At 49.1% G+C, this 25,638-nt stretch overlaps 1 protein-coding gene across 3 annotated transcripts in view; it reads right to left on the reverse strand.

Annotated features, from left to right (window-relative positions):
• Positions 1-680: 680 nt before the first annotated feature.
• The window catches only part of GRAP2 (GRB2 related adaptor protein 2), a 544,466-nt gene continuing 519,508 nt past the window's right edge, over positions 681-25,638 (reverse strand). For all 3 annotated transcript variants that reach the window (XM_069652933.1, XM_069652932.1, XM_069652935.1), the window contains 4 exons: positions 17,366-17,476; positions 14,833-14,955; positions 14,094-14,207; positions 681-5,439 (listed from right to left, as the gene is read on the reverse strand). In XM_069652933.1, coding sequence (XP_069509034.1) covers positions 5,266-5,439; positions 14,094-14,207; positions 14,833-14,955; positions 17,366-17,476 — 522 coding nt within the window. In that variant the 3' untranslated portion in view covers positions 681-5,265. The remainder of the gene's footprint in view (positions 5,440-14,093; positions 14,208-14,832; positions 14,956-17,365; positions 17,477-25,638) is intronic.

Consider the following 25,638-nt stretch of genomic DNA (forward strand, 5'->3'; position numbering starts at 1 on the left):
CCCACTCTGTCTACCACCAGCCACCCAATCCTAAGCCCACTCGCTCTACCCACCCTATCCCCATTCTCACTCTCTGCTCCCACCCACCTTACCTCCACTCTCTCTATCCCTACCCACCATCTCTACAATTACCCAATCCACCCTACCCCCACCCAGCCCCACTCTCTACTCCTCTCACACTCTCCCTTTATTTTTTACTCTCTCACTCTCAACATTTCTCAATCATATTTCCTCCTGCTCATCTTCGAAGGCACCCGCTCTCAATCGCTTCCTCCCCTGCTCTTTTCTCCTTCTCATCCTCTTGCACACCTGCACACCTCATCACATTCTACTTTGAAACTTTGCACTCTCCTCCTTAAATCCTGATGCCTATAAATACAAAGAACAGTAGTAAACGCCAAAACAATTGGCTTTGCCAATGCTTGTTTATACATATGTTGCTTGAATATTGCTTAAATCTTTACAGTCTCATCCCAATTTGAAACACTGGAAAGTGTTGCTTTGTCTGTATGTCAGTGGGTGAGGAGGCCAACATTCACTGCATTGCTCAGCTGCATGCCCACCTTTAATGGCTAGCTGGCTGTATAGAGCATATGTTTTGCTGAGTGGATTACATGCCTTTTACTCGCCATGAAAGGGGACTTTTCGAACCAATCGACAAATATACTTATACCAATGTCTTAGTTGTATAAGAATTTTATTGTAATTAGTTAAGGCACTCTATCCATGTGCAAATTGAGACCAGGCTAAGGGTTCTTGCAGGTCAGATGAAAGGCAGAGCACTTTAAGGCATTATCCATACATTGGGCCAATGTACCCCCACCAGACTGCTCCCCCCACCCCACTCTGTGCAGAAATAAGGAAAGGAACTGTAGTATTCGGTACAGTGCGCTGGAAGAAACCTGCACCGCACAGGCAGAGAAAGAGGTTGCACCAAAAGAAAAACATGCACCGTTAGCAGTGAAAAGGCCGCTCTCGGTTTATTGCCACACCTGGGCTATTGTATCAGCTCTGGAGGTAACATCTGGATTATTGTGTCCAGCACCAGATGCCACTGATGTTCAGGTCAGGAGGCTACACCTGGAGTATAGTCAGGTTCTGGGGGCTCCATCTGGAGTATGGTGTCCACCTCTGAAGACTTTCACCAAGAGTATCTTATCCAATTCTGCAGGCCACCTATAGATAGTTGCCTCCAGCACTGGAGTCCTCCACTGGAGCATTGTGTGCAATTCTAAAGGGCCATACGCGGAGCATTACGGCCAGTTGAGAGACTTGTTCTTGAGTACAGTTTGAGCTCCAATGGGATTGGTAAGAGTATTCTATATAGTTCTGGAGGCTGGCTCTGGGGTGCTTTGGCTGTAACTGATGTAGACTCCATCTTGGTGTGGACAAATACTGATTGCGGCATGGGCTCAACAAAAACGTTTTTTTAAGTCACTCTGCCTTCATAAAGAAATTATTTCTGTTACATTGTAACAGAAATAATTTGTTTATGATAGCAGAGTGACTACAAAAAGAAACTATTTCTTTTTGAAGAACGAGGGCTCCACCAACACCATGACATGGAAGCCTCTAGGCCAGAGGCCTCCATTTCATGGGTGGGGCTCTATAACTTAAAAAAGAAAAAATGTATTTTTGAAGTCACTCTGCCCTATTCAATTAGACTGCCTTCACTGTGTTATCTCCAACACTGTTCCAATGTAACCGCGGAACACCTTCTGTTGTACACTGCTGCAATTTTGTCACTGACTATTCTGTAACATGCCTAACCCACTTGTAAGTAATCATTCTGTAACAGCGCCACAATGCCTTTTGGCCGCTGGGCGCTTTATAAAAAGAAAGAAAGAAAGAAAGAAAGAAAGAAAGAAAGAAAGAAAGAAAGAAAGAAAGAAAGAAAGAAAGAAAGAAAGAAAGAAAGAAAAATTATTTCCATTATGGTTTGGTCATTAATGGAAATAATTTCTTTATGAAGTCGGAGTGACTTCAAAAAGAAACCATTTCTTTTTTAAGTAATAGGGCTCCCCTCAACCCCATGATGTGTGTGTGTGTGTGTGAGTGCATGGTGAGAGGGTGAACACTTAAATGTATAGGTGGCTGCCTGTGTCAGTGTATGGTGAAAGGGTGCACACTTAAATGTATGGGCGGCTGCCTGTGTGAGTGTATGGCGAAAGGGTGCACACTTAAATGTATAGGTGGCTGCCTGTGTGAGTGTATGGTGGAAGGGTGCACAATTGCATGTATGGGTGGCTGGGTGTGTGGGTCGAGTGCATGGTGAAAGGGTGCACACTTAAATGTATGGGTGGCGGCCTGGGTGTGCCTGAATGCGGAACGTGTGCACATTTAAATGTATAGGTGGCTGCCTGTGTGAGTGTATGGTGAAAGCGTGCACACTTAAATGTATGGGTGGCTGCCTGTGTGCGTGTGCCTGTATGGTGAAAGGGTGCACACTTAAAAGTATGGGTGTCTGCCTGGGTGTGCCTATATCGTGAAAGGGTGCACACTGAAATGTATGGGTGGCTGCCTGGGTGTGCCCATATGGTGAAAGGGTACACACTTAAATGCATGGGTGGCTGGGTGTTGTGTATGTTGAATGGTGGGTGTGCTTGTGTTCAGGGGCGCAACAAAACCTACATTTCAGGGGGGAGTGCTAAACCTCAAAATGTTGGGAGAGGTGCTAACTTCATGGGTGGTAGGGGAAGGGCAAACTTATTTGTGTGGGGCATCTAACTTCTTTATGCATTCTAATGAGACTATTCTAGTGCAGCTTCAATGTTGCAAGAAGTTAACTCTCTCCTTTAAGTCTGAAAGCACCCACTTATGGACTACTGTGATAATAAGCGGTCTCCTGTGCCTCTCTGCCCTTCCAATCACTCCCCGAGCATGCAAGTACTAACCCCACATAAAGATTTCAATTGCCTAAAGAATTATGCATTTGAATGCAGGTACTAACAGTGAAATGCTTTACGTTAGTAATTGCTGGGCCTTTGTTAACAGAGAAACCCAGGTGCCGTTTAACATCTGTGTCCTGTTCTGTCCGGCAACGGCTCTGTAGGTCAGCCAGGTCGAGTCAACATAGCCCAAACTTTTAAGGGGGGATGGGGGAGGGCTGAATCCCAGCCAGCTCAATGGTGTTACCCACTACTTGTGTTTAATCCCATGGTTACTTATTGGTTATCTTCATTACTCATAGCCCTATTCTTTCTCATCCCAGTACTTGTGTATGAGGCACTTACACAAGTACTGGAATGAGGTAGAGGGACATGGAGGTAATTCCTGGCTTAGTTACCTGTAATCTTCACCACTCATAGTCCCACTCTTCCTTATTCCAGTGCTTACCTATGAGGCAAGGAGCCTCATAGGTAAGCACTGGGACAAGGAAAAGGGACGTGGAGGTAATTCTGGGCCGAGAAGTTGATTTAGCGGGATGGGGCAGGGGTGGGAGGGAGAGGGGATGTGTGGGGGGCAGGAGGGGTGGGGTGGTATGGGGATTGTACGATAAATCGTAATGGTCATCCACGTCCAGGCTAAGCAGGCTTGCTATGTGGTATTAGTGGCTAAAGAGGCATTTTGCTGCAGGCAGTCTAGTAATTTCTTCATTTGGTTTGACGTTTTTTTAACTGGGCATCTCTGATAAAGCAGTCCTGCTAAGTGTAATTACATGGCTAGACTGGCATTTGGATGCTGCCAGTCTAGCCGTTCCTTACTGCAGCATTGTATATTTTTCTGGGCTACTGTGATAAAATAACCATGATAAGTGTTATTGCTTCGGCTGGCATTTTGGTGCAACCAGTCTAGGTATGTCTAAATGTGGCCTGGCATGCTTTACTGTAATATGTTATTACGTGTTTGGACTGGTCTACATTGTGCAGCCAGTTGGACGTTTTCATTGTGGCAAGGCATTTTTAATAGCAAAGCGTTATATTAATTAAAGCATTAATGTTCCTGTGCACTGTTGGTGACTTGCATGAAATGGGATTTTTAGATTAATGTTACCCTACAAAACTTGCAAACGCTCTGGCCTTTTAGCCAATTTTTCTCTGAAAGTGTGCTGCATTATGCATTAATACACAAATTTACATCTTTTTCCTAGTGCAGTGTGTGGCGTACCCCTGCAGCTGCACGTTCGTGCATATCGTGCAAGAGTGGTAATCTAGGCTGGTCCAGTGTGTGGTGCGACCCGTGATTTGTTGTCGAATTGGGAGGGGGCCACCTCAGCATCCAAAATGGCTCAACAAGTCCCTAGACAGCCATGAGCATGGATCACAGCCTATGATAGTCCCATTAAAATTCATAAAGGCATCACACACGTTGAAAAACGCTGCACCACTCAACCAGCACAAGCCACGTCAGGAAGCCCATGAGAGAGTCCCAGTACTAAGCGGTCATGAGAAGAGACTGAGAGAAGTTCAAATCTTCAGAGCAGTGTTAGTCTCTGCGTGGAAAATACTACTTCAGAAGAAGAGGCAGAGGCTAAACAGCAAATCCATTTAAAATGAGCAGGAGCAGACAATGTGGAAAAAAGTAGCAAGAGCAAAGTAAGAGCGCGTGCAGGGTTTAGATATCAAGAGCAGATTAGCAAGCAGGCTGACCGGGCGGCCTGACAGCACAGTACCACCCTTCAGTATCCCCTGCGTGCCATTAATGGAAGTGTGGTAGATAGAATGCACGCCTGGTGGTGGGGCATCTAAGTACAGCTTTTTCAGTGGCATCCAATGCCAGGGTTGGGAGTGCCGCTGGCCTAACACAGCCTATGCGGGGATGTGATATAACAGGTTATTTATAACACCCAGAGGTTTCTAAGCGCAGACCGGGGGATCAAACCTGTGCTGCTCTGTGTCTCTTGCTTCCAAGGCAAGCACATTGCCGCTGAGCTATCCTCCCGAGAGAAGAGGGGAGGGGGTACTGTTAAATCTGCTAGCCCTGGCCACAAGAGCTGCTTATGTAGTTCAACCATTGGGAGTAAGGGGGCAAGTAGTGCGCTATACTGACATCAGCTGACTATTGTAGGGAGAACTACTGCAGTAACATGTCCCTGAGGAAGGAGAGCTGAGTTCGGCTCTCGCAGTGACCCTTCATGACCCTCAATGGAATAATGCACTATAAAGCGATGGATCACAAAAGAAAGATGCAGAGAGACTGAGAAAGAGAGACACCAATGACCCACGTGTCAATAAATAATGCCTGAGGCCATCTGCTGGCTGCCCAAATGTCATTGCAAGCGTCCAGTCTCCGGGGTGTTGGTTCTGACGGGCCATGTACTGCCCATCACCGACTGATGATCTCCACATAGCTAACGGGGAATAGACCCTCGCACCCCTGCATGCATCCATGCCACCAGGCAGGGTCTGAGTTGTTAAGCACTTCGATGACGTCGCCACAGCTGAAGCCCAGCTCATCATCCTCCAGCGCCTCAAAGTCATACAAGGCACGGACCAGGCACTAGAAAGGAAGTGAGAAGAAAGGTCACACTCTGAAATTGCACGACTGGAGCATTTTATTGTGCCTACTTGGGTGAGGTACAGGTAATACTCTGCCAGCTTCTGGTGAGATGGTGAACTATGTTCTAACTAGGATGAGATGTTGTGGTACCCCAAGTCACCGAATGGCCTCCATTTAAAGTTTTTTCAGGTTGCTTTATTGTACACAATATACAATATCCTGCTAATCTTTAAGTAAAAACACCCATCCGCAGTGCCGGATCGGGTGGTAACTGCCCGGGGCCCAAGTTACAGGCCTGATGCAGAGAGCACCTTAAAGAAAGGCCCAGTTACCACCCGATCCGCCCAGCCAGATCAGGTGTTATTGATATTATCACCCCAGGTTTTCAATCCGGAAAAACCTGGGATGCCTGCAGCAATGTATTGTGTATGAATGAACGGGGAATGCTTGCGGCATCCCGTTCATTCATACAAAATACTTACCTAAGATGGCCGGCGTGGAGCTGGAAGGCAGGCTCCACGTCTTCCATTTCCATGGTGACTCGGGAGGTTGGAGCAGCCGTTCTGTCACTGCCAAAATAATAAGGTGAGTGGGGTAGGAAGGTGGGGAGGGAAGGGAGACAGGGGGGAAGGAAAGGGTGGGGGGTCGACGGCAGGTCGAGAGATCAGCCTTCGGCTTGCTCGGAACGCAGGCTTGGATCGTGTGATTCAGCTCGCTACCTGAGTATAACCCCTGCAGCCGTCCATTTGCCTTTACTCCCAATTCTTTTGCTCATGCACACAATGCTTTTAACCCCCCATGAATTGGCATGACACAAGATTTCAATTGGCAAAATTGGCCGCAGTTTTATTTCCATGACAACAGAAGTATTTGTACACCATAGTGACCTCATTCTGCACGTGTGGCGCTTGCTTGCCGGATTTCCTTTGCTTCCCCCTATACTTGGTATAGTAGGCCCCCAACTCCCCCGACCCATTGTACCTGTTCCTATCCTGCCCGTGCAGGGGTCCGTGGGTGGGGAGAGCGCCGTTTGTTTTTGGGGGGGAAGCTGAGCCTTATTTGTTCCTACCAGGCGCCCCCGCCGTTTAGGCCCCCAAGAGGCGCTGGTCCAGAAGAGCGAAGACCCATTCTGTTTCCTTCTGGCTCATCCGGAGTCTATCATTTGTGTTTGGTTGCCCAAACACCGCCAACTTGTCATCCGCTGACCTGGGTGCCCTGCGACAGCAACACCCGGGTGTCGTCCTTCTCGTATTTCGTGGGTGGGTGGGTGGAAAACGAAATTCCTCGTCCTTGTCAGGTGGCGGCGACCGGGTCCCAGTGCAGGAGCAAGATGCCTGGTCCCTGATCCCGCCTGCTTTTATCCTGCAGGCCCCGCCCCCTTCCTTTTGTTTACCCTTCGCGGGCTTTTTCGTGCTATTGCGTTTTGGCGCCGTTCCGCCCCCTTGCCCTTTACCCTTCCGGGTGAGGATCCCCGCTCCCGGCGGCATGACCCCGCAGTGGTTACCCTGCTGCCTCCTCCATTTTGTGGGGGTTTTTTCGTCGTCAGCTCCATAACCCCTGCAGCCGTCCATTTGCCTTTACTCCCAATTCTTTTGCTCATGCACACAATGCTTTTAACCCCCCATGAATTGGCATGACACAAGATTTCAATTGGCAAAATTGGCCGCAGTTTTATTTCCATGACAACAGAAGTATTTGTACACCATAGTGACCTCATTCTGCACGTGTGGCGCTTGCTTGCCGGATTTCCTTTGCTTCCCCCTATACTTGGTATAGTAGGCCCCCAACTCCCCCGACCCATTGTACCTGTTCCTATCCTGCCCGTGCAGGGGTCCGTGGGTGGGGAGAGCGCCGTTTGTTTTTGGGGGGGAAGCTGAGCCTTATTTGTTCCTACCAGGCGCCCCCGCCGTTTAGGCCCCCAAGAGGCGCTGGTCCAGAAGAGCGAAGACCCATTCTGTTTCCTTCTGGCTCATCCGGAGTCTATCATTTGTGTTTGGTTGCCCAAACACCGCCACGCCAACCGGTGGTTTCCCGTCCACCGTTGGCTCCCCTTCCTCCTCATTCCTCTCACAACTCCAGCAATTTGGTACAAATGTTCCAGAAAAAGAGCTCCATGCCCTTTGGGGATAGGTGCACACCATCGGCTAAGAAATACTCGGGGGTTTTCTCGTTAATCAGACCATGCCTGATCTGATGGAAACCTCTGCCCTTGCAGAATTTGGCAACTGCCCCGTTCAGCTTCCTCCGTGATTTCTCTACTGCCGAATGGTTTGCTGCCCCCCTCCATTGAGTCCGCGGAATCACCTCGGACCAGATGATTTCCGTCTCCTCCACTTGTGCCGCTATTTCCTGTAAAGAGCATGTGATGTCTCTCAGCAATATCCCTCTCCCTAAGCTGGTCAGGTCGTTCCCTCCTAAGTGTATTACCAACACCTCCGGCTTCCGCCGCTTTTTTAGCAGCGTGCGCAACTGCCCTTCCAGCTGGGCCCATTTCATCCCTGGCACCCCGTGCCATTCGATCTTGAATTCTCCAGCCGTCAAGATCTCATGCTGCTGGTTCCAGCTTGCCTTTGCCCTTGAGACGAATGAGTGCCCCACCACCCATACCGTGCGTAGCTTTCTTTGGTGCACTGCTGGTAAATGACATGGAGGGAACGGCATGGTTAACTTTACACTTTTTCAGGCCTGACATAACGTTTATAACATCCTGACGACCATCTCCCCAGTTTCTTAATCTCCTCGGCCCCTAGCCCCCCGACTGATGCTGAGGTGGCAGCCCCAATCCGGAAAGAATGCGTCCCAAACTGGCCCCCTGCCAAACCCATTCTCTCCAGCCCAAGCGACATTACTTTTTTGAACTGAAAACGGCTTAGTGCGGACCCATCCTTGTGCGTGAGCCACGGCGCCTCTGCCCCAGATGGCCGCCTCTGTTGCATAAAGTTTGCCGATGCCGCCACCGGGCAAACCCGGCTCGCCTGAATGGCATGCACGGTCAGCGCCGTGCCTTTTCCTTTCTGATCCGTCTTTGACCGCCTCACATAAATGATGACCTGAGCGCTCCCCACTTGGATGTCCCTGACGCGCAAGAACCCCCTCCCCTTGCCGTTCCTGTTTTCCGGCACCAGCTCGCCTACTCTAAGCGCCCCAAAAAATGCCACAGTGAATGCGGCCGAGAAGAGCACACGCTCCGATTCATCCCGACATACCTCCCCTAGGCATTTAATTAATCCGTGCAATTTCCCAATATCGATTGGCCGCCTCTCATCTGGTTTTGGTGTGCTTTGCCTCGCCCAGCCTTTCATGGCCATCATTACATAATGCTCTTTAGTGGGGTCCTTCTCCCCGTGCACTTTTGCATAATGAGCTATGGCTGCTAGGTGATAGCTTACCCACGCCCGGGTCTTCCCTTTTTTCCAGCACCAGCCTATGAATGCTCTCACCGGGTTCTCCCCGGGGTCCCTTGCTAGTACCTCTTCTTGGAACCGTGTAAACCGAATCCAACAAGCCCTGTACCTCTTGGTTGTACCGGGTGCCAGGGCAGTTTCCACCAATGCGGTCAGATCGCCCCAATCATCCCCCACCATTGTTCCTCGAATGGTGTCATCTCCTTGCTTGCTGCGGGACAGCTCTCCCGGAATCGGTCCCACTGTAAACGAGACAGAGAATCAGCGGCCGTGTTTTTCACCCCTGGAATGTGCCGCGCTCTAACCTCGATGTTCCACTCTAACGAACTCCTGGTGAGTTCTCTGAGGAGCCTCAGCACCCTCAGGTTACTGGATGATCCTGTGTTAATGATCTGTACCACGGCCAAGTTGTCCGACCATAGTGTTACCTTGGAATTTTGCAGCTGCCTGCCCCACAACTTGAACGCCACCACTATGGGGAATAGCTCTAGTAGCGTGATATCCTTTGTGACCCCTTCCTTGTGCCACTCCTCCGGCCATGCCATGCCGCACCATCTGTCCCCCAAGATAGCCCCAAAGCCCAGGGACCCGGATGAATCCGTGAACAATTTGAGCCTCTGACTGCTTGCCCAGTCCGCCCTCCAGATTGCCACCCCGCTGGACCTGTCAGGAAGCTATCCCACATTCTCAGATCCTCTTTTACCTCTGAACCCAATCTGACGTGCTGTGCGGCATGCTGCAAGCCGACAGTTTTTAGCTCCACACTTCTGGCAAATGCCCTCCCTGCTGGTATCACCTTGCCTGCAAAATTGAGGTTTCCTGCCAGCACCTGTAATTCTCTCAAGGTCGCTTTGTTTTTACCCCTCAGTTCCTGAATCAAGCCCCTCAGTTTTTGTACCTTGTCCTGAGGGAGCCTACACTCCCCTTTCACCGAATCGATCTCGATCCCCAGAAATGTCAATGTTGTTGCTGGCCCCACGGTCTTACCCGGTGCAAGGGGAACCCCTAGACGTTCCATTCTGTTTTGAAATATCTCCATCATGGATCTGCACTCATCCGTCCCTTCCCTCCCCACGAAGAGAAAATCATCCAAGTAGTGCAACATTCCCCCTTCTTTTATCTCCTGCTTTACTGTAAACTCCAGAAAGGTGCTGAATGCCTCAAAATAGGAGCAGGAGATGGCGCACCCCATGGGGAGGCATTTGTCATAGTAGTATTTGCCACCCACCTTAAAACCCAGCAAGTGGTGACTATCCTCATGGATTGGTAATAGGCGGAAGGCAGATTCTATGTCAGCTTTCCCCAGCAATGCCCCTTTCCCCGCCGTCTTTACCATCAGTATCGCATCCTCCAGGGAGGCGTACTGCACCCTGCACTGTTCTTCTGGAATGCCGCTGTTCACCGATTGGCCCTCGGGGAAGGATAGGTGGTGTATCAAGCGGAATTGACCCTCCTCCTTTTTTGGCACCAGTCCCAGTGGGGATACCACCAGATTGCTCATGGGGGGCCTAGTAAATGGGCCGGCCACTCTCCCCAGCCCCACCTCTTTGTTAACTTTCTTTTCCACTACCTCTGGATTCTCCAGAGCCGATCGTAGGTTGGCCGCCTCCCTTCCCCCTTGAGACCCCGCCCCTGGGATCCTAAAGCCCCACCTGAACCCATGCCATAGCAGTTTGGCGTCGGCCTTGTTGTGGTACTTGTTTAGGAATGGGGTCATGGCAAGAAGGCTAACTGGTGTAGGCAATGCCCTTTTATTCATACATTTGTCATTCACAGTTTCCACAGTATTGCCTTGTTTTGTCGGCGTATCACTCAACATTCCCTTTATTCTTTTGTTTCCCCCCATCCCCGTGTTTCGCCTCTCCCGGAGTGGCCCTGCGGGGGCCCGTCCCACCGCCCTTCTGGTGCTTGTACCTGCATGACTTCCCATATGAGCAGTACCCCTCGGCAAACCTCCAGCAGATTTCTGGCTCCCCCTGGTGGGCTGCTGCCCTGTACACCCAGGAGGAGGGCCCGCGAAAGGACCCTCTCCCCCGTTGCGGGAACCCGCCTCTGCCTCTCCCACCCCGAGATTTTTCTCCCGGTGGCTCGTCCTGTGATTCCCTGCACGGCACCACTTTATCCATGTACCCCCCGACATCCATCTCGTCCCATGACATTGCTGGCCATATCTGCATTTTTAATCTAAAGCCCCGGTCATACTCCAGCCATCCTTCGCCTCCATACTTCTGATACAAATCATGTACATACTGTTCGTATGCTATCATCGCCAGCGCATCTTGTGGGTACCTCTCCAACATTACTGACATGTACATCCTATACGCTTTCAGCCAGTTGTTCATGGAACGCTCTACCTTAGTGGCCTCCCTATCCCTTTTCTCTTTTTCCTTTTCAGACAGTTCCTTTAGACCTCCCCCCGTGGGGATGATCCCCAACAAATCAAAGATGTCAATGAATTCCTTCCTCCATAACCTCTCCTTGACCCCCCATGGAATGTGCCACACCAGAGAATTCACCGTAGCCCGCATAGGTGCGAACCCTGGCATTGGCCTCCCATACTGGGTTGCCTGTCCCCACAGTCCCCCTGTCTCGCTGCCGCTCGCGCCTGCTGTTACTGGCTGCGCCGTGTTCAGCCCCCCTATCAAGACCGCACATGGCCCTGCCTCCTTCTGTGTCCCCTGTGTCCCTGCCGGAGACCCCGACGCCAGTTGCTGTGCCCCTCCCATGCTTACTGGCGCCCCTGGCCCCTGGTTTGCCCATTCTTGACCCCACGGGAGCCCCGCCAACTGCCCCTGCTGCCCGCCACCCACAGGTGGGCCCACACTAGGCAGCCCGACAGACAAGAAACCCCCGGGCGGTATCCCCCTCTTCTGGGGCAATTGACTTAGTCCACCCGTCTGTGCCCAGCCTTGAGTGCTACCACTGCACCAGAGCCCTCCCGGCCCTTGTGACGCCCCCAGATGCGTGGCTATACCTCCCTGAGACACTCCCTCTGCCATCATAACATTACTGGGCAAAACATTCGGTACTTGCCCCATTTTCCCCCATGCTTGCATGCATTCTAACACCATACCTTTTACTGCCTCCAGGGATGTTGTTCCTCCACCCACGACATCCACCGTTCTGGTCGCAGGCGCGTTGGGTGGGCTCACTTGACTCCCTGGAGCCTCAGCAGGTGTAGGAGCCGTTAAGGCCGCATCCTCCTGCGCCCTCCCCTTCTGTCGTGGCCTCTTGGTGCTGCCGGCCTGCTCCTTGCTTGCTTTAGCCCTGGCCGTCATCGTCTTTTTCCTTTTGTTCCCCTGGGTCTCCTTCTCTTCCTCTTCCTCCCCCAGGCTGTGGATCTCGACCTCGATCACAGTGGCCTCGCTGCCACTGTCCTGAAACATCAGAGGGGAGCTTTCAACTCCTTGGCTGCGCCCCTCCTGGCCAGGCTGTGCCACCATCTTGGACATCCAGTCTGGGCCATGGGTTGCTGCTGCCACCCTGGCTAACTCCATAAATGACGCCAGATCCATTATGGGCTGCTTGATGCTGTTGCCCGTGTTCAGTGCTCCGGTGTCCCCTGCGGCAGCCTCCCTGTGGCCTGTCGTGAGCCTCGTGATCCCTGTGCTCCTCGGGCTCTCGGGCTGTTCCGGTGCCTCTGCTCCTCCCCCGCGGCCGCCTCCTTGCGGCCTGTCGTATGCTTTCTTTCCTTTGGAGGGAGGGCGTGGGCGTCTGCGTGTGCGAGGGGGGAGGGGTTGGGCTGGCGCTGGGCGGCTGGTGTTCCCCCTGTCCTGTTCCGGCTGGGTCTTCGACCGGGTTGCAGCCCGGTGCGTCCTAGCCGCCTCTCCTTGCCCCTTGGCCCCTTGCCTTCACGCCGGCGCTGCGCGCCTGTCCTCTGGCTGCTGCTGGGCGGGCTCACCCGCAGCTCCGCCCCGTCTTCGTCGCGTCGTTCCCGGCCGCGGCTCCCAATCAGCTGGGCAGCTTCTTCCTGGTCCCGGGCTGAGCGCGCCTTCCTCCGCCGCGGCTCCCAATCAGCTGGGCAGCTTCTTCCTGTCCCGGGCTGAGCGCGCCTTCCTCCGCCGCGGCTCCCAATCAGCTGGGCAGCTTCTTCCTGTCCCGGGCTGAGCGCGCCTTCCTCCGCCGCGGCTCCCAATCAGCTGGGCAGCTCCTCCACGCCCGCCGGCTGTCCTCCACCGGCTGTGCGATCCCGCCTGCTGGTTCGCCTGCAGTCCTTCGCCTTTTCTTCCTGCCGCCGCCTTGCGTTTCTCCTTCTCCCGACCCTCCGAGGTCCGATCAGCTGGGCAAACGAAATTCCTCGTCCTTGTCAGGTGGCGGCGACCGGGTCCCAGTGCAGGAGCAAGATGCCTGGTCCCTGATCCCGCCTGCTTTTATCCTGCAGGCCCCGCCCCCTTCCTTTTGTTTACCCTTCGCGGGCTTTTTCGTGCTATTGCGTTTTGGCGCCGTTCCGCCCCCTTGCCCTTTACCCTTCCGGGTGAGGATCCCCGCTCCCGGCGGCATGACCCCGCAGTGGTTACCCTGCTGCCTCCTCCATTTTGTGGGGGTTTTTTCGTCGTCAGCTCCAACCTGATTGGTTGGCTACACGCCCCGGGTGCTAATAAGCTATATACAAGAGACCCGCTGCTGCCCATCTCACCCACTCCACCCAACTGACTCAAGCAGAACACTAGCTGAAACCAAGCACACATTTCTCACACATGAGCTGTCATTCATACATCATTTACTAACATTCCACCAGCATGTGTGAAAAACACAACTTCACACTTCAAGATGCAAGGACGTGCAGCTCTCTCTGCAGTGGAAGAGATGCCACACTTCTCACTGGTGGTGGTGAGTAGCACTTCAGCTAACTCTGCAATGGGAGTGAAACTGAAACCATAAATAATACCAGAGCTCTGTCTGTGGTGGGGAGGTCACGCTCGTCCCCGTTGTAGTGCGACATGGAACTACAACTATATAAACTCTCACTGTTTCTGTTAGAGCGGGAGAGGTGGCACATTGTGTCCCCTGGTGGTGACAAGTGGAATTGCAGCTATACACGATCTCACAGCTCCTCCTATTTGAAGCGAGTTACCACTCTGCCCACTAGTGGTGAGAAGTGTAGCTGCCACTACAGTTGATATTCTTGCCCTTCCAGAAGTTAGCAATGTATTACTCTCCGCATCATAGTAATGAGATGGTGAACTGAGGCTACAGTGTTGCAGTATCCTTTCCATAGGGGAGTGGACTCTAATCACCCTCTACAAGTACCTTTGTGTGATTCGGTATGGGTGAGTCAGATGCCTTCTTCCTCTCATTCCTCGCCCCAATGTAGAACTGATGCTCCTCTGATGTCTTCTTCTCTGGACCCCGCAGTCGACTGTCCTAGAAGCCAGAGGGGAGAGAATGGGTTATCCTTGACCTAGGCCTCTGAGGATCAGGATTAAGGCGCTGACTGGATCCTAGTCCTGGAAACCCGGGATTCCTCTGGGTCACAGCTTCGGTGGCTTACCACAGTTGGAACAGTAAGAGTGGCTGCAGGTTAGTAATGGGGTGCAATGGCAACGTTGTGTGAGGGTCCCAGTCCTGAGAGTGTTGGACAGCGGGTGCCCAGGTTAAGGGTTGAGATCTCAATACCACTGAGTGCGGTGAAGGGGAGTGTAACCTGCCACTGCAGTGGAGTTGTGTGTGGTTTTAGTATCGGAATAGCAGGCTGTGCAACAGGTCAAGGATTAAGTGGCACGGACAGAGCTGTGTGAACCTTAAAACACTCCAAAAAAGAGGGTGCTGCAGGGCAATGTTGAGGTGCGTTGGCAAATCTGTGTATAGGTCTCAGCATTTGACTAGCCGGGGGTACGGCAGGTCATAACAGAAGTGCATCGGCAGAGGTGACGGTACATCAAAAGCAGGCAATGCTGGAAGGTATCATCTAGGTGTCAAAGTGGGGTGTGTGCAAGACTGCTGGGACATATAAGGTGCAAGTGAGCTGCTGTAGGTTACTGCCAATTACCGATTGGGCCTCCACGTATCCAGTGTCTTCGTTGTCCGTGCGTCTCCAGTGAGTGGGCACTGGCCTGTCACTCATCCGTGCAGTGTCCATTGACATTCTATCCAAGCTGACGACGCGCCGATCCTAGAAGACATAAACCGTGGCTCTTAAATAGGATTCTATTAAATAATTTAAATGAATATTAGTGGTGATATTATACGGAGGACACCTCGCAAGGCCTCACAAATGGATTTTGTACAAATCACTTATGGGCGTTTACGTCGACCTGTCATGTTAAATATTGGTTTATGGGAAAGATATCGCTGATATCTTTCATCGTCACCACCCCTCTGAATTGTCGAAGAACAGGATGGGGGAGACCACCTTCTTTAAGAACCACCAGAACAACATCTTAACAATTACTCCTGACCTGTTTCAAACCTGAGATGCACAGTGCACCACACAACCAACCTCTGCTTACCTCCATATACATCTGTTGAGGTGCACAAATGGAGCAGATCGTCGGAAGCACTATTGTATCTTCGATTCATTGTATTCCGGTGTCCTCTGTCTACGCGGCCCCGGATTACAAACACTTTGCTTGCTCGCACAGAGAGCACATCCTTGGACTCCCTCAAAGCGTTGATAGTCTTTACAAACATGTTGTAGCCCTGATAAGCCTGCATTAAAGTTGCGCAATAGCTTGTGCAGCCAAACCAAGGTTGCTGGTCCTACGACCCAACTTTAACACACAACCTGGATATCACCTGTAGCAATAGGCTACTCCACTACAACCACAGCCACTTCAAAAGGCTATGGCACCCAGCGTCTGGCATGGGCACACGATGTCAGGAGAATCATAGGTAGCGGAGGGGTTCCAACACCATCCGATAAAAGGGACACTACCCGAAGGACCTAGCGGGAGCAGTTAATGGTTAGCTGAGAGGCTCACAGATATGTCAAACCTCAAGTGTTATTTTGTTAAGACGCCCTTCTAACTCTTTCTGGAATGGAGCACCGACCCGAAGATCTGTTTGCTCGGCTCCTAAAGTGTCAGAGGAAGCAGCTGTTGGGTGCTTCCTTCAGAAAACTAGGCCTGAGACCTGTCTCTTACAGAAAGCAGTTGTGACTGATTCTGCATTTCTGAGCGGGTAAACTGTACTGATTCAAGCTACCAACGCTGGACCTTTCCTGCAGCTCTCTTTAATGTACTAGCATGAGCGTGGGCAGCTGGAGTCAGGCATCCATCACGGTTTGTTAAAAATGTCTCTGAAAATCCCCAACAACCAGATCTGTGCTCAAGGTCACCATTCTGAGTGTCCCTCCATCTTCATCAGGTTTTCTATCCTTACGGGCAAGATAGGGTGTATATAGCCATTTCCCAAACCCCACATACAGCCATGATGGGCATCACCCTGACCGGAAGGGCCAAGGTCACACCATATCCTCGAGATAGTCATTCCCCAGTCTTCAGACTGGGGAATGACACAGATGGATCCCCTTCTCTGTGGTCCCCATACCAACCTATGAGGTCGCCTCGTGGATTACCAAGAACAAATGAACTATAGTGGACATGAGACAAATGAACATTTGAGGCATAGGTGCCACATCATGTCACGTGTTCCCGGTGTGTAAGGAAGCAGGGGTTGGTGACCTCCTGAAATACCTCCTTGCATGTACAACTGGTCTCAGCCAGACCAATGGCCTTCCTGCTACAAAACAACTCTCTGCAGCAAGAAAATGGATGCAGCTTCAAAACGCAGACCTTTAGCTACCAAACCTGAACCTCCATCTAGTAAGCATGTTCCTTAGCGATAGAAAATGTGGCTTCGTGTGGACCAAACTTGGACCTCAGGCCACTAAACTTGCTACTCGAGCTTCGAAATGTGTGATTGTAGTTCCAAAAAGAGCCCATTGATTGGTGTAGCCCTCTTGCACCGTGGTACTTTACAAATCACCAATAAATAAACAAATTACATGTGAAGTCCCAGCTACAAAGCTGCACCTCCAGCTCCCGTACCTACACCTCTCCCACAAAATGTGCACATCCAGCTGCAAATGATGTACCCCTGCCTTTAAATCTGTTCTGCAGCTACTAACCTTAGAACCCGAATCAAAGTGTAAACAGCATTTACTAAACATGCATATCCAACAACAGAGCATATGCCCACATACACAAAATCCTGCAATTGCAACTACACCAAATAAAAGCAGATACTAAATAGGTATTTCCATTTACAAACCAACATCCTCCCTTTACAAAACCTGCATCTTCAGGTACACAGCATGAACCCATGAGGACAATTCTTGAAAGATAGGTGTTGGATGCTCTTGGTTTTCTCATCAGATGTGAAGGACTCAGAGCATTGTTACCTTCTTTGATGTCTATCAAGGGTTCCCTCAACTGTTTGGCAGACGAGGATTCATGGTATATGCCAGAGGTGAGAACCGAGGTGCCCTGACAATGCTGAGTGTTGGTGGTTCCTAGTGCTGTAGAATTTACGGCGAATGTCACAAGGCCGATCCGCATAACCTTCTTTCTCCCAGAACGTACCTGCATGGGTGTGGCGGAATATCGACTGATCTCTGTTTCTGTGTGTCTCCGGCATGGGTTAGGCTGCGGCGGTCGGGCAGGCATCCTGTCGAGGCTCGTTCCACGTCGCTCCTGGAGGAAGCAAGGAGAGGAATGTGTCATGTTTATCAGTTATGTGCCATGTGGTCTGGCCAAACCTTGAACATCCCACCCTTGACTAGCAGGCATCATTGTAAGATATGTACTTAGCTCTCCCTCCTGCTGGGGCTGTTACTACAGCTTGTCTCTCACTCCATTCCCCTTGCCCCTTTTATTCTCATAGGGGACGTTAATCTTCATCCCTCATCCTCTGATGCTTCGTCCCCATTCCTCCCACTACTAGATTGCTACAATCTCTCTCAATTCTCCTCTCCCCATCACACATTTCTGGTTCCTCCTTAGGTCTCATTTTCTCTTCTATTTCTCTTCCCTCTGATGCTATATCTGTCCCTTTTCCAGTTCTGACCATTTGGCTCCCTCTTTTGCTTTTCCTCCTCCCTCTACTTATCCTGCCCCTTTCCCCCCTAACTTTCTCTGCTCACGTCACACTCTATCTGCCTTTAACCCATCTAGTGTGATTCCTGCTCTATTAGTCTCCCTCCCCGTTGACCTTTTCACCTTCTTAATCAAATCCTTTCTCCACCTCCTCCTGACCCCTCCATACACTCCCCTTTGTCCCTGTCTGACTTTGCTACCTTTTTGTCCGATAAGGTTTCGGAACCTCACTCTTCCCTTTCCCCCAACCCTTTCTTCTCCTTTCCTTCTGACCAAGCTGCTTCTTCCTTCTCTTGTTTCACCCCTCTCTCTGATTCTGACACTGCTTACTTTCTAACTCGTGCCCACCCTGCTGCCTGTCCCTCTGATCCTAGTCCCTATGTTCATATTCCTAAAATATATCCTTTGTTGCTGCCTTACTTGACCTCTCTTATTAATATCTCTCTATCCTCTGCTATATTTCCTTCCTCTTTCAAGAAGGCATACCATCACACTCATCTAAAAGAAACCTTCCCTAAAGGCCACCTTCCCTTCTAGCTTTCGTCCCATTTATCTCCTCTCTTTTCTCTCTAAGTTAACTGAGCGGTTGGTTTATACTCAGGTCTCTTCCTTTCTTGACTCTAACAAACCATTTCCTCCTTCCCAATCTGGCTTCTGTCACCAGCATTCTATGGAAACAGCACTACTAAGTATTTCCAACTCTCTTCTCTCTGCCCACCACTCTGAGCTTTCTTCTATCCATCTCGATCTATCTGCAGCATTCGACACGGTGGATCACCCTACTCTTCTCTATCTATGTTTGGGTTTTCTGGTTCTCTTCTTATCTACGTGATAGCTCTTTCTCAGTTACCTCTTGTAGAACCGCCACTATATATCTACAAGATTCATCTGAAGCACCGGAACCATCAGGACACAGTTAAAGGAGTGAACACCCCCAGCCCATAACCAGGAGACCAGCACACCCAGTGGAAGAGTGTTGAGCATACGTCATAACATTTGTTCGGGAGTGGTGTTATAAGTGTCTGCACCTTTAAGGGAGAGATAGGATTCAGGGGGAAGCAGGAGCAGGGAAAGAAAGGGGAGGAGCCAGGGGAGAGAACGGCAGTTGGTGTCTGAGATGCGGATAAAGAAAGATATGCAATAGAGCCCTCTGGTGTTGCGTCCCCATTTAACATCCCCCTCTATAGTTCTCCACCCAGTCACAAAAGACTGACTGCTGACGGCTGATTTGGGAACACGTGTAATCCCTCTCCCACCCGCTGCTGTGCAGTAGCATTCAGGCCATTCATCAAGGGTCTTTTGCGCCGCGGAAGAGCCTGACAACTGCAAACTGCCCCCGCTTCCCAAATACCAGGACTTTGCAGCCCCAACCGTCATCTGTACCTCCCAGGAAACAATTGGTAAAGTAAGAATTTGAATAGCATATTTGTGTGGTGTGGTACTAGATGCAACCAACACTGCAGGCACATGTGAGAGGTGTGGTTAGTTTCTATTGAGGACTATCGTGGGTAGAAAAAAGAAATAAACCCGCCCAATGCCACTCACCGAGACAAAAGGTCTTGCATCAGGGCAAAGTGTGCATCATTTGTTGTCCGATATAGTAAATGTCGACAATAAGTACTGTACTTGTGAAACTATGGTTGTGGCTGGACTTGTACACATTGGCATGTCCAAGTGTGCTTGATTTTCTTGTTCATTAACTGTAGATCTAGTATACAGACGACACAAATCTTGGATTCTTTTTTTTTTTAAAACTTTATTTACACAACATCCATAACAAATCCCAATACAATCAGCGTATATCAAATAACACATGAAAAATAAAACACAAGAAAAGCACAACATTTTACACAGTACTATGTACACAGCTAGATATACAATACCCTAAATCCCCAACATCTCAAATACATCTCTCAATTACCCCCCACCAAACAACTATAATGTCAATTTAAAACAACTGCAAAAAGCTACCCCATATTTTCTCAAAGAAAGCCAATTTACCAAGTCTCCTATACATCACTCTCTCCATATTTGCCAATTCATGCATCTCAGACAACCACGTCTCCACATTCAATCTCAAAGCATTCTTCCAGTTCCTCAATATAATTCTTTTACCAGTCATCGCCCCTCTGAACAACCACTTCTTCTCACTTTGAGTGAGATCATCCAAAGACTCATCACTCCCCAATATGATCACACTAAAATCCAAGACCGGGAGACCAACAATCACTTCACCACACACATGTCCAATCTCACCCCAAAACAGTCTCACCAGCCTACAATCCCATAGCAGATGTTCCATCGTACCAATCTTACATGAACATCTCCAACAATCTGCACTCTCCAACAACCCTCTGGATTCTTCACCTGACCATGATGTGTTATCTTGCATAAATCTGTCTGGATTGTGCAGATGCCTCCCAAAAGAGTACAGTCTTAGCCGAGGAGACACCCATCCTCCTACTCCACTAAAACCCTCCCTATGAAGCTCTGAAAAGGCCGCAATAACAGGGACATGAGGTGGCTTCCAGAGGAGCCACCAAGCAAAGTCTATCCTCATTGGAGAGTGACGTAGTTTCATCCAGCTTTCCTGCCTATAGAGCATCGACATTCTAGGCCTATGGATTGAATAGGTTAGTATTTACTCCACTTTCTTTTGGGCATTGCCAGAGCCCCTTTTCTCCCAGATGAGCTGGTGTGAGGTTCATTGTGACAAATGGTTAGGTCATGACAGACCTACAACAGTTGCCGGTCCAAGCAGAAAGAGGCAACGTGGAAACTAAGTGATCCTAGCTTTTGCATGCTAAAAATCCACAGCTTAGCTATCACCTCACAGCAGACAGCTCCGGGCCACCCCACCATCCCATTAATCAAAGAACACTCTGCTGGTTGCTCAACTTTTAACTCCTGACAAAATAACTCATCAGCCTATCAGAAAATGTCAGCGGCCATTCAATACACTGCCACAACCTCAAGCATAGTATACACCACAAGACAAACACCTGTTTTGGAGGGGCTGCAAGGGGGCAAATGGGACTATAAAAATAATATTATAATAATACATTGCTTTAGCTCTCTGGGAATAACGTCCATTATCTCCCCAACTTTGAAGTGCTTAGAAACTGAAATACCTCAAGCACTGCACCCTGTATCAATGAATGGACATTTACATTTTACAAATAGATTACTCTCCAACCTTTTATGTATCATTATATGTTGTTTACATGTTGTTTTTAATATTTCTTCATTCTTCCACTCTATGGCAATGCAAAATTAAGAATTCATCATAATTTTTCCACTTGGATGTCCCTCTGAATCTTTCAAATTGTAGCCTGTATAAGATAAATATTTAGTAATGATTCATAGTAACAGATCTCTATAGTTTCCCGTTGCCATGTGTAGAAAGGCCACCCAGTCCTGTTTATTTCCCTTTGGATTATGGGACTTGTAGTTTTTTCTTTTCCATTTGAAATGTACCAAACTACAAGTCAAAGAATTTAAAGCAAAACCAGGTCCCCTGGTCCCTGGAAACATGAGAGCTCTGCAGTAACAAACGTTAAATGCTCCCAGGTTAGCAAAAATGCCTTCAACCATGTGAATTTCGTACTGTTTCCACGTTGGATCCCTTTTTTTTTGTTTTTTTTGTTTTTAATTCTGTTTTTTTTGTGCACCAGTCCTGGTGGAACCCTTTTTGTGATACATTTAATTTTGAAAAAAGAAAACTATCACGGATCTTGACTGGATTCTTGTGGTGATTTTTGATGAGGGTCATTATTTTCACAAATTGTGCTTGATTGTAGAAAACGTTGACAACATCTCTGCTTTAGCTAGCTGAGAAAAAGTGTTGGATTTTTACTGCTTTCCTGAAGGCAAGTGGTGAGCCGTTAGCTCAATTCTGTGACTAGTAGTGGACGTTGTTTCTTATAACTTGAACAGGGTTTCATCAAGAACACTTCGCTCATTTCCTGTCCAAGTGCTCCGTCTTTCGCAAATTCATTGACTATCCAGATGAACACTGCACACAAGGGAGCTAATTTTCTATTAACTCGAAATTGACGGCGGGGAGACGGTATGTTAGCACTGCAACATAAATGGCTCCCTGCAGCCACATTTTCGTCATTTGCACGACTGAGTGCAAAAGTGCAGGGCAAAAGGTGGCGTACACTTGTGTATGTCGCCTTTTTCCCTGCACTTTTGCACTCCGCCATGCAAAGTAAGTAAACATTGCCTGGCATGCTAGCGTTACGCATGCATGGCAAGCAGCCCTCACAATTACAATTAAACGCTGCCTCACATGCTTGCATGTGAGGCAGCATTTCATTTTCATTGTGAGCACTGCTTACCAATTGTGCATGGTGCACACATGGTAAGCAGTGTTCACAATTACAAATAAACGGTGTCTGACATGCAAGCATGACAGGCAGTATGCACAATGGATCTTCATGGGGTCTACCTGTTTTATGAAAATCCATGCCGGCGCAAATGCTGGAGCATTTGTATGGCGGAGAGGAAGGGAGGCATTCTGCCTATCCTGTCCACCATGCATATTTTGGAAAATGAGCCATAACGTGAATTCATGGCGTAAAAGCCTTACGTAAGACTTTTACGTCATTTATTTACATTACATGCTCATTGAACAAACGCTCCAAAGGATTTTTACCAACAGATAAATAGCAGCCGAGCTACACATACAAAGTGAAGAAGTATATTATCATTTAGTGCTGAGTCGAGACATTGCAACTGTACAATAGAATCCCATGGCTGTGGCCTGGAAAGCCAAAGCTGAACGAATGAAGGCCCAATGGCTTATTCATTGCTTGTTTCTCAGGGGAACCTCAATGAACTACAAAGAAGAGTTTCCAACGTAAAATAAATATTGCTGTCAAGAAAAGTCCCACTCTTCTCACTCAAGCAAAGTGAAAAATTAGCGTTTCATCTTTTTTCTCGTGAATCCAACAAGGATGTCTTTAAGAGGCGGCCGTCCAGTTGCCATGATGTGGAGAGTTTACTGGATTCCAAGATGGATGCCAATGGTGATCCTCTTGATTACTTCTGTAACATCACATAATTTGAAGTCTTTTGGCTTGAAAAGTGAGGACAAGAGTACAATTTGATTTTGTCGGAGTCTTAGACAGTTCTATCCTTGACCAAAGCCTACAATTAACTTGGATGTGCTGTGCCCGTTAGGTTTATGAGGAACTGGTCTGCTGCTTGCGAAGTGCTGTGCCCTTCTGCGGGTGAAGGGAGATGCCCTTGATGCTGCCTGCACCACACCTTTTCTGTATGTGTGCAAATAGTCCTCACTGTATGGATATTTAATGGCCAGGTAATTAAGAAGGAGATCAGCCAGAGGGTCCATACCTCATTCCCAGGAAAATCCCAAGTGTCAGGCTGAGTGAGTGCTGAGAGGAAGGAGGGAGACGCCTTGTCACCATAGTCACATGTGGAGGGGCTGCAGAGACTTGTATTTCTTGCCATCAAAGATCTCTGAGAAAAGTGCCAACATTCTCACCTTGGATGCTTGCCTCAGCCTCAATTGGGAAGGGGGAGCCGGAAGTAGCTACTATGCTAGGCATTGGGGGTTCGGGTCCCGAGGCACCTGGAAAAGGGGCAAGAAGCTTCAAAAGAATTTGCTGAGGGACCAAGTTTGCAAGTGGAAGGTACAGTCTTACCATTCGGTTTCCAAGATGATCTCAGTTCCTACCCCAGGTCATGAATGCTTCTGGTGGGGATTAATTCAAGTCAGGTGGTGTGATGGTACTAGGACATGAACATCATAGAATTGGTGCAAAGCTGTCCTGTCTGAGGTCACGTGAGTCAATGGACACTTATTGGCTTTGTGGGTAGCATTATTGGATGAGCTTTGCAACCCTTGTTAGCACCAAGCAGTATCAAGTGTGGTAAGGGTACCTAGAGGTGGATCCTCTTCTCAGGTGGCCAGGGAAAGGCCATCGCTTTTGGATCCTGACACTGGGGATGGAGAAGCGAGGGAGGATCACCTGGGTGGAGTGTCTTTGCGGATTGGGGAAAGGATATTCACAGTGAGACATGGTATTCCCCTTCCCTTATGAAGACCAGTCCAACCATCTCCCGGCTTTTATGGGCTTCTGTAACACATCTCCCCACCTTTTCCATCATTCAACCCACTATGGTACTGGGACAAAGAAGAGACAACTAAGAGTGGTGAACACTAGTAAGTCATTTCACCACCCTAGTACTGAGACGAGGAAGAGGCCTGTATTGTAAAGGTCAGACATGTTCCTTTAACTATGGTCAGGCATGTCCCTGTAACTATAGTCAGGCAATTGGACTAAATGACCACCACCTGTGGTCACTTAATAAGCCCAAAGGATATAAAAATGCATGATGTTCACAAGAGAGGGGGACGCACAACAGGCTGGATCGTGGAGCCAGCTGGAGTTGCAAGCTGGCAAACCGGAGAGACAGGAGCGGGAGACGCGAGTGCGAGAATCCGTGTCATGCAAAGACCAGAGATGCCAGGGCCGAGGCAGCCCCAGAGAAGGTTGTGAAATCCTGTACACCCTCTGTGTCGGGTGCAAGCAGGAGCTTTGAGGTGTGGAAGCACTCCGGTCGTCGCAGACCTGAGGGAGAGCAAGAAGCACTCTCCACGACCTCTGCGAGAGAAGACTTTGAGAGACCATGGAAGCTGGAAAGGCACAGCAAGGAAAGGAACGAAACCAACGGGAGCTGCTGCCTGAAGCCAGTGAGTGCATATGAGAAACACTCATCCCGGGGTGCTCCGAAAACCTGCAATAAGGCTTTCTTGAATGTTGAACGTTTTGGAAACTGTCATAAGCACTTTTGAATATTGAAGCGAGTGCTTATAATCCTGAACTAAATTGAAAGTGGTTTCATGGGTGAAACAAATACGTTTTGAATACCCAACAAACTGAAAGCATTATGCAATACCATACAGAATTAAAGTAACATGAAAGTATGATTGAACATGCATTTCTGAATGCCACACAGAGGCAAAGCAAATAATGAGTGGAAGGAAAGCAATGTTGTGCAGGTGGCAAATACCACAGAGTGAATTGAATCAAATACAAGTGTTGGCAAAGCAAGTAAAATCCCAAGAAGGGTGTGAGTAGAGAGACAAGTATTGACACAAGTCAAGTGGTCAAGGAACTACAGGTTAAGAGGAAACCTATATTGGCAGGAGCCAGAGAAGTATCAAAAGTATAACCAAGTGAACGGTGACCAAGCTAGCCACGATAAAGTGTTGAAAGAAAATAATCCTGACAGTAGAAATCATTTTCACCATTAAGGGAAAGCAGTGGACAATTGTTGATAATGCAGATGGAGAAGGGGTATCGGTTGCGTGACCTGTGATAGGTGGAACGTGTGGTCTGTCAACTGTGCCTAGACCAAGGAACCCCTGCATGGGGGCTGTATTAAAGAGCCACATCTTAGAAAGGGGTATTGGTTGCGTAACCTGTAATGGGTGGACCGTGTGGTCCGACAACAGCGCCTAGACCAAGTGCCCAGCATGAAAAGCAAATTAAAGGAGGAAACAAGAGTGTTAATATCAAAAGGAGCAAGTCAATGGAAGTATACAGAAGAGACTTGGGTTGTAACAGACGTGCGTTGGTGAACCAGGGAAAGTTACCCATGGTAAGAGGGTTGGGGAGGATCCTGATCCTTTGAAAACTGTTTTGTTTTTAACTTTGAACCTTCTGTCTTGAACTTGGGAAAGGGAACCTCAAGACTTTGTGCAACTGTCTTGAACTTGGGGAAGG

The sequence above is a fragment of the Ambystoma mexicanum genome, chromosome 3q (genome assembly GCF_040938575.1).
Source record: "Ambystoma mexicanum isolate Mex_15411 chromosome 3q, UKY_AmexF1_1, whole genome shotgun sequence".
Taxonomy (NCBI): Eukaryota; Metazoa; Chordata; class Amphibia; order Caudata; family Ambystomatidae; genus Ambystoma; species Ambystoma mexicanum.